General features: G+C 37.2%; 1 protein-coding gene across 1 annotated transcript in view; it reads left to right on the forward strand.

Moving 5' to 3' along the window:
* Positions 1-4,224: 4,224 nt before the first annotated feature.
* The window catches only part of LOC128015571 (vacuolar protein sorting-associated protein 8 homolog), a 116,880-nt gene continuing 107,917 nt past the window's right edge, over positions 4,225-13,187 (forward strand). The window contains exons 1-15 of the mRNA XM_052599493.1: positions 4,225-4,409; positions 4,725-4,793; positions 5,923-6,051; positions 6,159-6,257; positions 6,463-6,495; positions 6,577-6,631; positions 7,447-7,571; positions 7,671-7,757; positions 7,839-7,906; positions 8,638-8,791; positions 9,710-9,769; positions 10,947-11,054; positions 11,345-11,425; positions 11,519-11,689; positions 12,914-12,988. Of these exons, the coding sequence (XP_052455453.1) occupies positions 4,338-4,409; positions 4,725-4,793; positions 5,923-6,051; positions 6,159-6,257; positions 6,463-6,495; positions 6,577-6,631; positions 7,447-7,571; positions 7,671-7,757; positions 7,839-7,906; positions 8,638-8,791; positions 9,710-9,769; positions 10,947-11,054; positions 11,345-11,425; positions 11,519-11,689; positions 12,914-12,988 (1,386 nt within the window). The 5' untranslated portion in view covers positions 4,225-4,337. The remainder of the gene's footprint in view (positions 4,410-4,724; positions 4,794-5,922; positions 6,052-6,158; positions 6,258-6,462; positions 6,496-6,576; positions 6,632-7,446; positions 7,572-7,670; positions 7,758-7,838; positions 7,907-8,637; positions 8,792-9,709; positions 9,770-10,946; positions 11,055-11,344; positions 11,426-11,518; positions 11,690-12,913; positions 12,989-13,187) is intronic.

Raw genomic sequence — 13,187 nt, forward strand, 5'->3', positions numbered from 1 at the left:
CAAACTTCCCATATTTCCGATCTGAAACAACACAACCTTTTCCTGTGATGTTTGAATGCATGACAAAATTTGGAAGTTAGTCAGATTTAAAACGATTACGAAGTATTATCATATGTCCATAAGAGTGCTAAATTTGATCATTTGGCCAATATCAGTCATTTTTTAAAAACCAAGGAGAGGGACTATTTGTGGTCAAACCCCCAAACATCTGGTATCTCTAAAAATCTCTAAAAATCTCTGAATGTGTTGGGTACAGGACTTGAAACAGTGGCATATTTTAGAAATTCGCTAAAATATAATATCCTCTTAATGGCAAAAGTCTATGCCTGGGTCCCAGGAAGATATATACAAACACACACACACTATAATTTTTAATATATTGGCAGGTTTTTACATTAGTTCTTCAGTGGTTCTTTGGGTGGTAAGGTGTTATAGCACCACTGACAAACAAAGAACCCTGTGTTAGTTCTTTACTGTTTCTCTTACTCTGTTGTAGTCTCTTAGTTTAGTTGGGGAAAGGGTTAAATAAAAACACAAAATACAGTGTATTTCCTGAAAATATCATGATTCGACCTTTTTACCCCAAAGCCACCCTATAAGGAAATATTGCCAGACTTAGAAAAGCATAAAAATGATTTAAAAGAGCTTTTGCCATATTAATGAATTCCCATTCATAGCAAACATATGAGAGTGAAGTTACATATCTGAATCCTAAGGAGGAGAATGGTGTTCCTCTTATGGTTCGACATACTGTAGCATCATTTGAAACCGTTGCTGTTTAGTGCTTAAAGTGGTTCCCCTATGACACAAACCAATGAACCACTTTTAGTTGTTTAGAGTGTATATGAAATAGTTCCAATGTCTATTAGCTTTCATAAGTTTTTACTTCATATGACAATATATTTCATATATGGAAATATAATGTATGTACATATATTACATTTGTGTATTGGACAAAAATCACCAAAACTAACACTACCAGTCCAGATAATATTTTATATTTATATTTTTCTTCAGCATGGGTACATTCAATCTTTTACTTCATCAAATGTGACAGTAAATCCTATTTATGAAGTCTATTTTCTATTTAAAATTCAGCATATTAGAATGATTTCTGAAGGCTCATGCAACACTGAAGACTGGGGTAATGATGTTGAAAATTCAGCTTTACATCACAGGACTAAATATTTCACAATATTGTATTTTTGATCAAATTAATGCAGCCTTGATGAGCTAAAAAATGAATTCTAAACTTTTGAACAGTATACATCTTTGCAACCACATAGAATATATGGACATTTTATGCAGACTTTAAATGTACCTTATATTCTTATATTTATTTTAAAACAATATGCGATATATATTTATAGTTTTCACAACGTAACACCTGCTTTTTGTCAGCCTTTTGGTTAATTCAACTATTAGAATCATTCAAATGAACTCTGATAGTTAGTCAGTTTGCATCATTGTCTGATTGGACGCAACAAATAGATATTCCCTTCCTTTTCAAGCATGTCTCATTAGATCATTTATAAATCCAACTCACGCAAGCATGCAGATCTTACCAAATACAGCACAATGGCAGTATATTTCCCGTCATCCATGCTTATCTCTTTCAAAAAGGTTTACCCATCCTCTTCCTGCACAAGCATATCAACAGCTGATGTTTGCCCTTCTTCTGTACAAACATCCTCAATAATACTGCAGTCCTGTGTGTGGAGTCTTTAAAATAAAACTAAAATAAGAAAAGAAAACAATATTTTATTTCATTGCATGTATCAAATGAAGAGTCTTTAGATTGCAATTCAATAAACAATGCAATTGCATAAAAACAGAAATCTGGTCTTAAAGTGATTTTGGCCCAGGTCTTTTCTGTTTGGAAAGTATTTGGAGATGCTGGTTCTAAATATATGCCTGATGGTGACCGCGGACCTGAGCCAGAAACACCACCCTGTCTTTGGATTCCTCTCCAGATCTCTTCTCAGCCAAAGAAAGAGCTGTGTAGGATCATCCATCTGTGACTAGCAATCAAATACTTCTCCTGCATGGAACCCTGAGAACTGAAATATCTCTAAATGAGAAATATACTGTATCTCATTAACTTTACTACTCCAGACAACAAATGAACCTTGTTTTGATTATTTAGCATTAATATTAGTTACTGCACCTGTTGGAGTTTTATTTTAACAGCTTTTCCACATTTCAGAAAGAAAGTGAACAGAGCAGTAACAATGTGAGGTCTGTCATTACTGACGACACAGAACCAGTGTCTTCCTTTTTTTCAGAGCAATGAAGTGACAAGGTTGACATTTGTCTGCTGTCTCTGGTGTATCTCTGCCAGCAGATGAAAAGAGGAAAAGGTCTCTCATTAACAAAGGATGGGTTAGTGTACCATAGCTAGCTCATGCATTATACACTGGTATAATTTAAGGTTTTTATTTTTATTTTTTTATATTTTTAAAGAACTGTCACTGCAATTTAGCTCAATGTGACAGTAAATCTTATCTGACCTAATCAATTTATTGGCCTTACCATCATTTAAATGAAGTAGGCTACATTGTGCCAATCTGTGCGTTACAGTTTTTGCCCGTTGCTTGAACACATTTTGCGAAACTTCGCTCGTTGTGCCAAAACTCTACACACAAGTAAACATGACACAACACTGGGAAATATACCATTCACATCTGTGTCAAATTGAAGCTCTACTATCAAAACCTAAACTCTGCTATCAAAACCTAACATTCCTTTGTCAAAGTATAACTCTGCTGACAAAATGAAACATACTTGCATCTTATGCATACACTTTCAGATCAGGGGGAACGTCTACTTTATATAAAACACTGCAGTCTTTGATTTTCACTGTTTATTCAGAGGGCATATTTTCAGGAGGCACATTTTCAAACAACCAAAAAAGCAAATAGGCCTGCTCAATATTGTACATTGTAGCACTGTACATTGCAGTAACATGAATTCAGATAAAGCAAAAAAAAAAAAAAAATATATATATATATATATATATATATATATATATAAACACTATACTGTAAACACAGAAAATCATGGAAATTGTGCATTCGTGGGCTCATGGATCCCGCCGTCTGTTGGCCTCATCCACATCGCAAGCAATGTCTTCTCCCGCTAGGCACCGGGGAAAATATCCCCTTGCACGTCGAAACCATCCATGGATTGCTGTCACCTGAATGTCACTACAGTTCCATTGCCTGCAGAAGAGACATGCGGCGTGTGGGTGGACTCTGCCCAGCTTCCCTCACAGTCAGGCCATGGTTGATGACATGGTCCACCAAAGTTGCACTTATATCATCAGAAATAGGGGTTCGTGCATGGCCTCTTCAACCTCCTCCTCTTCCTCCTAATCTTCCTCTTCCTCCTCCTCCTCCTCTTCTTCTTGCTCTCCCTCCATCCATGCTTGCAAAGTTCTTGAAATGGCTAAACTGAGGGCTTTTTGTAGCTGGCTGATTGGTGTTCAGTTTTGCAAGTAAGTGTCTTCAGTTGAGTATTTGAGTGGTAGCAATTACCCGATGTGTTTTGTATTTTGGATACATGTGTTTTCCAAATGGCACCCTGAGATTTCATTTTTGAACGAAGTGTCTTATGTATGAAATAGAGTGTAGTATGCAGGACCAAGTGTGTTGCATAAAGGAGTAAGTGTGTTGCAGAATTGCAACTAGAGTGCAAAGCAGTGCTTTTGCTTAAGGTATGGGTACATGTGTTTGAGGTATGATAACAAAAGCTTCAAGTTGTGTTACTTTAGTCTAAGCATGGGTCTATAGTGTTCAAGCTACGGGCAAAAACTGTAATAAATCACTCCAGATGATAAGGAGACATGGATCTGGTCAATCTACTCATTGTGGACTTCCAGAAACTGTAGAGCATGTGCTGATTAAATGTAGGGCACATGAAAGGGAAAGAGTACAGTTAAAAGAGGAATTAAAATCTGCTGGCATTAATTCTATGAAAGTACAGAACATGTTAAACGGTTGTCATAAAGGTTATAAAGCTGTTATTAATTATCTGAAAAGAACAAATGTATATAATAAAATATAGGTAGAAGGATTATTATTATTATTATTATTATTATTATTATTATTATTATTATTATTATTATTAGCCTTTCCCTTGATGTCATCGCCTCACACTCCATCCCAGCAGGTGGCGGAAGGATAAAGAAGAAGAAGAAAGTTACGTAATACGTAAGCCGTCAGGTCCCGCCTCTTCCGACACGATCAGGGACGTACTGCTGCAGAGCCCTATGACTATATCTGATAAAAATATAAATTAAATGATATTACACTCGACAGCTTCTCTATGACTGTGTAATGGCTGAATCTCCGGACAGTCGCAGTCTCGTGTCTGCGTCCTCGCAGCTCAATTTAATGGAAATAGAGGCGGTAAGACTGAGATTGACTGCTTCAGTGTTTGTTGTGGTGGTTTTGTTGAAACTGGTTCGTCACAAGCTTCGTGTTGTTCTTAATGACACTTTACTAAAGCTGCGCTTGAGATCAGGGCGTTTAATACGTGCTCGTCTCTCATAGTCAGTGAGTTCGCTGTTTGTGGAATATGTTTTTGTAAATGTGAATGTTTTGTAACATGTAAAGCTGTTATTTTGTGTGTATGGTAAGAAACCTGCAGTATTCACATCGAAAAATGGCAGTGTGCTACTGTGATACATGTATGATTTCATACGAAGGACGTTTTTATCTTAGATTGACGATAAAGAGTTTGACATCCCTCAAGTGGACACTCCTCCGACCCTAGAGAGCATCCTGAATGAGGTCAGTGTGTCAGGACAGTCACCTTACACTATCTTCACATTACACCTACGAGCATTTTTACATCTATGAGCATTTTTAAAAGTCCTAAAAGCTATGAAATAACATAAACTGGAGTATGATTATAAACTATCTATTATAAACGAAATATTGTCCTCTCATTCATTAAAATGGTTTGTAAAGAAAGTCATATGTAGGCATCATTTATATGCTGTTGCTAAAATGTTTGTGATCGGGTCAGTTTTAAGTCTCTTCTGCTTACCAATGCATTTATTTGATCAAATAACACAGGTTAAACAGTAATATTATGAAATATTATTGCATTTTGAAAACCGTATTCTGTTTGAATATATTTAAAACTGTAATTTACACCTGTGATGGCAAAGCTGAATTCTCAGCAGCCATTACTCCAGTCTTCAGTGTCACATGATCCTTCAGAAATCATTCTATTTGCTGCTCTCTCTCTCTCTCTCTCTCTATATATATAATTAGATAATTATAATCTAATTTTAGTCAAGTGTTCAGTTCAAAATTTTGCCTATTTCTTATCCATGTATTACACAAACCAAAAATAGCAAAATGAAAAAAAAATAATAATAAAAAAATAAGTACTTCTATTCAGTACAATGAAAATACCTTCGTAATTGGAAATGTTTTATTTTACATGGATATTGTATTATCATCTGATATCATTCATACACCATGGAGCTGCCACAATAATCTTTTTTTATCACTCACTTTTTACATTATTGTGATAAATCCTTTTTTTTAATTGTTTGATTGGTACATTTTATTTGTTTACCTTGTATTTTTTAATTATCTTGTATGCATTCTTTTAGCATCTTAATTTAGTAGACATGAGATTTATTCATTTACTGTAGATAATTTTATTCAAATGAGTAACACCGCAAGAAATGTATCATAATAAGAGCCAACAAATTATATACACAATACCCAGTTTCAAGTATAAGCTGGATTAGTACGGTAACTAGAGCAGAAGTGAGATGCACAAAAGCAGAGCGAGAGAGAAAAAGATTTATTATTATTATTATTATTGTTTAAACTAGAATTACAGAAAGTGCCTTTGTTTTGTGACAGTAAATATTTTGGTTGTCAACCCTCTTGTCTTCAGCCTGAAGATGAGGACGAGCCATTCATTCTGGAGGACACGTGTCTTTTGAACACGGAGAACATTGATGCCCACTCGTGTGAGACCTCATCTCTGGCCAGCTCTGACAGTGGAGACCGCACACACCTGAAGAGGAAAGGACTCTTTCTTACCCTGGCTTCACATTAACAGCACTTGCTCTGTATTGCTGTTGTGATGCATGTTTTCTTTTTAGTAATGAGTCTGTGTATGTTCACCTCAGGAGGAGGAAAGCAGTGGAAACGAATGCTACAGTACATGGATCTGTTCTCAGACGCAATGTGCTGAAAGGCATCTCCGCTCAGATAGTATCTGCTGCGGTAAGACTAGTAGCACTTTTAAAAAAAAAATTTTTTATTATTTAACTCAATTCCCATTTCATTCAAATTCAGTCAGTTCAGTTGTGAATGGTGCACAATCCTGTTTTAATAAGAGACATTTCCAAACAGAATTTACTAATATTCCAGTGAAATTGTGTTGCTCACTTTATAATGTGGTGCTTTTACTCTTTCCATCTCTATTCAGGATAAAGTTGATGCTGGCTTGCCAACGGCAATAGTGAGTATTTACCTTTCTGGTGATATCTAATAAAAATAAAATAAAAGTCCCTTCTTGTCTGAAATGCTTTTGTGTTTGCAGACGGTTTCAAATGTGATCGCTGTTGGGACGTCACATGGTCTGGTCCTAGTATTCGGTAAGCATGCTTCAGTCCTTTGTACTGTTCTGGTGAAGTTGCTAGAGGTCACTACAGTGGAATTTATGTTTAATCAAAGTCTTCCTAGGGCTTTGTTTATCACAGTGTTTTATTGATAATGAATGTAAAACAAAAGAATGCTTTACTGTAATAGTATTCATCAGTGAGTGTATTTTAAACTACTTTGGGACTATCTCTCTGTCTTGGCTCGTCACGGGGGGAATGTTCAGGAAAAGGTAATGTATTAATATAATATAAACTACGTTAATTAACACCACATTTTTCCCCATTGCATCATGTTTAGCATTGCTACACAGTAATGCCTGCTTCACACTGGAGGTGTAAACAGAGCAGAAGTGGCATTGAAGCTGCATGCACTGTGCTTTCACACTGGCAGTGTTTCTAGTGTGCGACTGAGCCACAGCTGATCGTGTTGACCCACGACTATCATCATCATCATCAGCCTGTTATTGTGCTCTGCCTCCCACACACACACACACACCATAACCATATCAGATGTTAAACCATGGAGCATGCTGTGTACTCTAGTGTAGTTTATACAGTATGGTAAACATTTTGAGGCCTTCAACCGAAGATATTGTGGCAAGGGCAAACCATCGTTTTTCTGAAACAATGATATGAGCTGAGAAATCTGCCTTGGCTGTTTGCACGCTCTTTGTCTGTTTGTATTTTGCTTGCGGCTGCATTTGGAAGTATATTTACATAAACACAAACCACTGTATGTGTCATTTTTGTTAAATGTAATGACATTTAATGCTGTTTTGTCTAATCAGTTGCCTATATTTTGATTTCAGATCAGAACCAGGCTCTGCGTCTCTGTCTGGGCACCACAGCGACAGGAGCGGAGTATGGAGCGGTGTCAGCTCTCAGTATTAATCACGATTGCACACGACTGCTGTGTGGCTTTGCCAAAGGACAGGTGAGCCGCAGAAATCTAGATGGCAAATAGCTTATGATCAGGTGAGGCCGAATGTCCAGGCACATGTTTATGGAAAGTGGTATTTTATTCCTAATGCAGATCACCATGTGGGATCTGGCCAATGGGAAGCTGCTCCGCACTATCACTGACGCCCATCCACCCGGCACTGCCATACTACATGTGAAGGTTCTGCACTGTATTTACATTTGCACTTTACATGCTTTGTTGTTCCTAGACACTGAATAAAGCACTTTTCTCTTTCCGTAGTTTACCGACCACCCGGCGCTAGCTGTGTGTAATGACAGTGGCGGATCAGTGTTTGAGCTGTCATTCAGGTGAGATGTGCTTCCTAAAATTCAAGATGTTTAAACTGCAGTGCATCGCTTTTGTTTTTGTTACATGCCATGAGCTGAATCTGACATTATATTATTTTACTACAGATAACTGGTGTGTAGGGGGCAGTAGAGCCTCATGCATCTGACAGTAACCCATTATCAACTTAAATGTACCACTTCAAGTAGTCAGTTCTCCTTAAAACATCTACTAAGAAAAAACATTTATGATTTAAGAGTAAACATTTCCATATATTCTAGTATTTCTCCATTCGTCCTTTCTGTTGATTTAAAAAAAAAACGTTTTTTTGGCATTCCATTCTGAAATACATTTTATTAAATATCATGTTAGTATATACTAAATGAACACAGTCCAACTTTGTCAATATGGTGTACCCACTCTATTTCAGCATGAACAATTACTAACACTCACTTTTTTGTTATATTTTACCTGAAATTTCCTGTTCATTTTTCTTACCATTGCTTCTTATGCCTATGGCAGAGAATAGAGCTCTGTCACATTACTCAAACTCTGAGAGATCCCAACAGAAACCTAATTATCTGAATCTGTATCAATTGATGAATTCTGTTACGACTCTAGTCTTACCTGGCAGGTATCTACTGTATCATTAACTGCTGTACTCCTGGGACTCTATTACAGAGGTTCTGGATTCTGAATGTGCTCACATTCTCTCTCTCTCTCTCTCTCTCTCTCTCTCTCTGTCTCTATCTAGAAGGGTGATGGGAATGAGGACGTGTGAATCCAGGTGTTTATTCAGTGGTTCTAAAGGTGAGGTTTGCTGTGTTGAGCCTCTACATGCTGGACCTGAACTCCGAGATCATCCCATTACCCAGTACTCGCTGCTGGCCATGGCCTCACTCACCAAGGTAAACTTATACATTCAGTGCTGTCTACTGCTGACTACTAGAGGTGTCACAATATCACCGTTTTTGTTCAGACCAAACATACACAGTCATTTATTAGGCTGAAATGTGGTTATTATGTTTTTATCAAACTTTATGATTTTTGTCAAAACACCTTTATTTTTTGAATGGTAAAGATGTTTAAATTATATATTTTTTAAAGTAATGTTACATATTAAGATGTTACCATGGACATTAGTGTTTTTTCAAAAGATTTTTGGAAATGTTTGGATTTTAAAAAGCAGCACATAATCAGATTCTTTTGTAATCATACCTGTGTGACCAGAATGCAGGACATTTGCAAAAAGTGGACTATTTGGTTACAGTCTGCAGCCCTAGTCCCAATATTGGAATTCTATCGTATCCACTGAAATGAAGAAAAACAAGCACCTCATTTTTATTTATTTTTATTTATATCATAATGCGTTTCTGGATCATGTGACACTGAAGACTGGAGTAACGGTTGTTTAGAATTCAGTTTTGCATCACCGGAATAAATGAAATTTTAAAATCAATTTAAACAGAAGAGTTATATTAAATGGTAATAATATAGTTATATCTATAACTGAATTTTTCATTATAGTTGTATAGCTACAATAGTTGTAGCCTTCTTGAGCATAAGAGACTTTCAAAAACAGAACAATCTTACCAATCCCAAATGTTTGAGCGTTATGTATTACTATATGTGTCACTGTATCACTGCATTAAATGGGGTGAAATTAGTGTTTCCAAAAGGTTTCTTTTTTGTATTTTTTCTCAGTTATATCTTGTGATTTGCTTGTTTGTTTGGGGCACCAGCCAGCTGCTAGCATCCCAAACACACTCGAATGGTTTCTGTTGGACTGTAGTCTTATTCCGCCTCTGAACTCTTTATTTGGACAGATTCTGCTGATTGGATTGAAGCCTTCACTCAAAGTGTGGATGACTTTTCCCTATGGCAAGGTGCAGTACTCATTTTAATCCTCAGTGTTCATGTGTGTATCTGTGTGCTTATCCAACACCCATCGACACGGCATCTAACAGAAAAACTTATAACCTCTGTATTTAAGATTTATGTTAGCATTTGTTTTCACAGCACGTATACTATTACCTAACAATACTCAGTCCTGATCTCAGCGTGTCCGTGCATATGTCAGGGATAGCTTACCCAAAAATCTAAATTCTGTCATCATTTACTCAGTCATGTTGTTCCAAACCATTAGACTTGCATTCATCTTCAAAATCACAACTGTACTTCTAGAGCAGCCATTGATCATCATGCGTTTTAACTGTATGATAAAGAGATGTTTTGCTGAATTTAGTCCTGTTGCAGTTCTATTGGATTTGCTGACATGAGAGTGGGTTTTAAATTTAAAGTTGTCATGATTTCATGATTTTATCTTATTTCTGCTCTCCGTTCATGCTACTGGTATTACTGCGAATAATTGACCAGTTCACATATATTGCACATACATTTGCGTTTTACGCAGAAATGCATCACAATATGAAAGTCAGACCTAACTTCTGTTTCAATGCTAACTTTAGAACAGGTTATCTGTAAATGATTGTTCACAACAATTTTTTTAAATTAATAAATCAAACATTGCTTTTATTTGAAGTTAGATTTAAATTCCTCGCAACTCAAACATAGAGCTCCATAGTAAGATGCCATTAAACATTTTTGTTCAAAATGAAGCAGACTACCTATTAAGATTGCTGCAAACCTCTAAACAAAAGTTCTGAAGTGATTGTTGACCTGGATTCATCTGGTCTATTGTCTCCTTCAATTAAATTGAGCTAAATTGCATTCATTTAGCACAGAGCACATGGCCCAGATGCCCATTAGCACGCAGATATCACTCAGTCTTGCCTCTCATTATTGATTTGGGCTATGATGGAGTTCTGAGGTGCCTGCAAACATTTCCATGACATCTTCTCATAGGAAAAGTAATTGTAATGAAAAGTGGTGATTTATTTCTGCTGGTAGGAAAAGATGCCTGTTAAGTGCAAAGCCCAAAGAGCACCAGCGAGAGAGTGACAACAAGAACATATTGCGCAAACAAAGACATGGCAGGATAACTGTGGCTTTGGTCTGGCAGTTGTGAATATCTCATACGTTTGTAAATGTTTTTGGATGCAGACGGATCCTGCGAGTGTTCCCTTGCTGGCTTGGCAGTTTGTGGCAGTACAGAAAACTATCAACCCCGTTCTGGCCTTCTGTAGAGGAGACACCATCCACTTCCTTCTGGTCTGTTTGAGCGACACTGATTTAAAAGTCATAAACAGAATGTAGACTTAAAGGGGAAATGTGGCATTTCTATTTGGTTTGAGCGCCCCTAGGGGTCATACACACCGACAGCATGAGTTTGGGGAGGGATAACTTTGCCACAAACAAAGACATTTATGCTGTTTATCAATGGTTGAAAGTTGTTAGAAAACAAGTCATAAATCTGTTTAATACTGTCAGTGGAAATGTTATACTTCACCTTTAAATAAGGTCCTACAGTAATCAAACCACTCGACTGTTTTGGTGCTCAGGTTAAAAAAGATGAGTCTGGGACCATCCATGTCATCAAACAGAGACAGCTTCAACTCAACCGTGACCTCATCAGTCTGAGCGTGAGTTAGACCCTCACTAGCAGTCATATTAGAGTCTAATTACCTGTATAGCAGTGTGTGCACGGTTTCATGTTGTCTCATGTCTCTTGGCAGTGGATAAACCCCCGTACACTTGTGTTAATGGACAGCACAGAGAAGCTGCGAGTGGTGGACAGGCCCAGTCAGGAGGAGCTGGAAACCGTGGACCTGGCCGAACTGCAGCTGGTTTACAACAGCAGCCACTTTAAATCCCTCGCTACCGGGGGAAATGTCAGCCAAGCACTGGTAAAGACCAGGATCACGACATTGCAGAGCCTTCACCATTTAGTCTTGTGCATGTTGTACCTTATACTGTGAAACACAACCTTAGGTTTGGAAATATTTGTTCCCATTTATTTCCTTCATAAGGATTGAAAAAATATCAATTTAAGGCCACAAATACTTTATTAGAGTAGTTCACTTTTAAATGAAAATCAGCCCATGATTTGGTCACCCTTAAACCATCCTAGGTGTATGTGACTTCTTTCAGATGAATACAATGAGAGTTATATTAATAAACACCCTGATGTTTCCAAGCTTTATAATGGCAGTGGATTGCAGCCAACAGCTATAAGCTCAAAAAAGTGAAAACATTATCATAAATGTGCTCCACATGGCTCCAGGGGGGTTAATAAAGGCCTTCTGAAGCAAAGCGATGAGTTTGTGTAAGAAAAATATTCATATTTATCACGTTACAAATTAAAATTCGAGCTTCCGGTCAAACGGCCATTCGCAGTCTACTCAAGTCTAAAGCGCAACTTATGCGAGTAATGTGATGTACTGCTGATATTTACGTCACGCCATACCGCACTACACTACTTCTGATGTCACAAGTTGCATAAGTTGCGCTTTAGACTTGAGTAGCAGCGAATGGCTGTTTGGCCGGAAGCTCGAATTTTAATTTGTAACGTGATAAATATGAATATTTTTCTTACACAAACTCATCGCTTTGCTTCAGAAGGCCTTTATTAACCCCCCTGGAGCCATGTGGAGCACATTTATGATAATGTTTTCACTTTTTTGAGCTTATAGCTGTTGGTTGCAATCCACTGCCATTATAAAGCTTGGAAACGTCAGGGTGTTTACTAATATAACTCTCATTGTATTCATCTGAAAGAAGGATGTCAAATACACCTAGGATGGCTTGAGGGTGTAAAAATAGAAAATGTATGGAATTTTTACTTCCAGAATCCTACTGCTGTCCCCCTTATTCTGGCCTAGAAATATTCATGTAGACAAGAGGAGTCAGTCGATGCCAGTCTGTATATCATTTACATATGATAAACAATATGCCTTAAGCTGAAACCAGGTTTTGCGAGACCAGATTCAAGAGTCAATGCTAATGTCTTTTGTCTAAACATTATATAAACACACGAAGAACCCAGTGGCCAATTCATGAGATGTAGAGGAACTATAGAAAGTGTTTGGCATATAGAAATATTGAATCACTATTCCTCTGTGCATCTTCAGGCTCTAGTTGGAGAGAAGACATGTTACCAGTCTGTTTGCGGCTATGCAGGCCAGATTATGTACCTGGGAACAAAGGTAAAGCCACACATGATAACACAGAACACAAGCACAAAACAGCATATAAAATGGATTCTATACATTTCAGCCTTCTGTATTTTTGCTAAATCAGTTATATGTGAGCTTCTGGTATAAAAACTCTGCTAATAGCAAAGTCTTTCTGTTGTATTTCTTATAACCGGTAATCACTAATCATATTCCAGTGCTAAAAATGCAG

This window comes from Carassius gibelio, chromosome A1 (genome assembly GCF_023724105.1).
Source record: "Carassius gibelio isolate Cgi1373 ecotype wild population from Czech Republic chromosome A1, carGib1.2-hapl.c, whole genome shotgun sequence".
Classification (NCBI taxonomy): Eukaryota; Metazoa; Chordata; class Actinopteri; order Cypriniformes; family Cyprinidae; genus Carassius; species Carassius gibelio.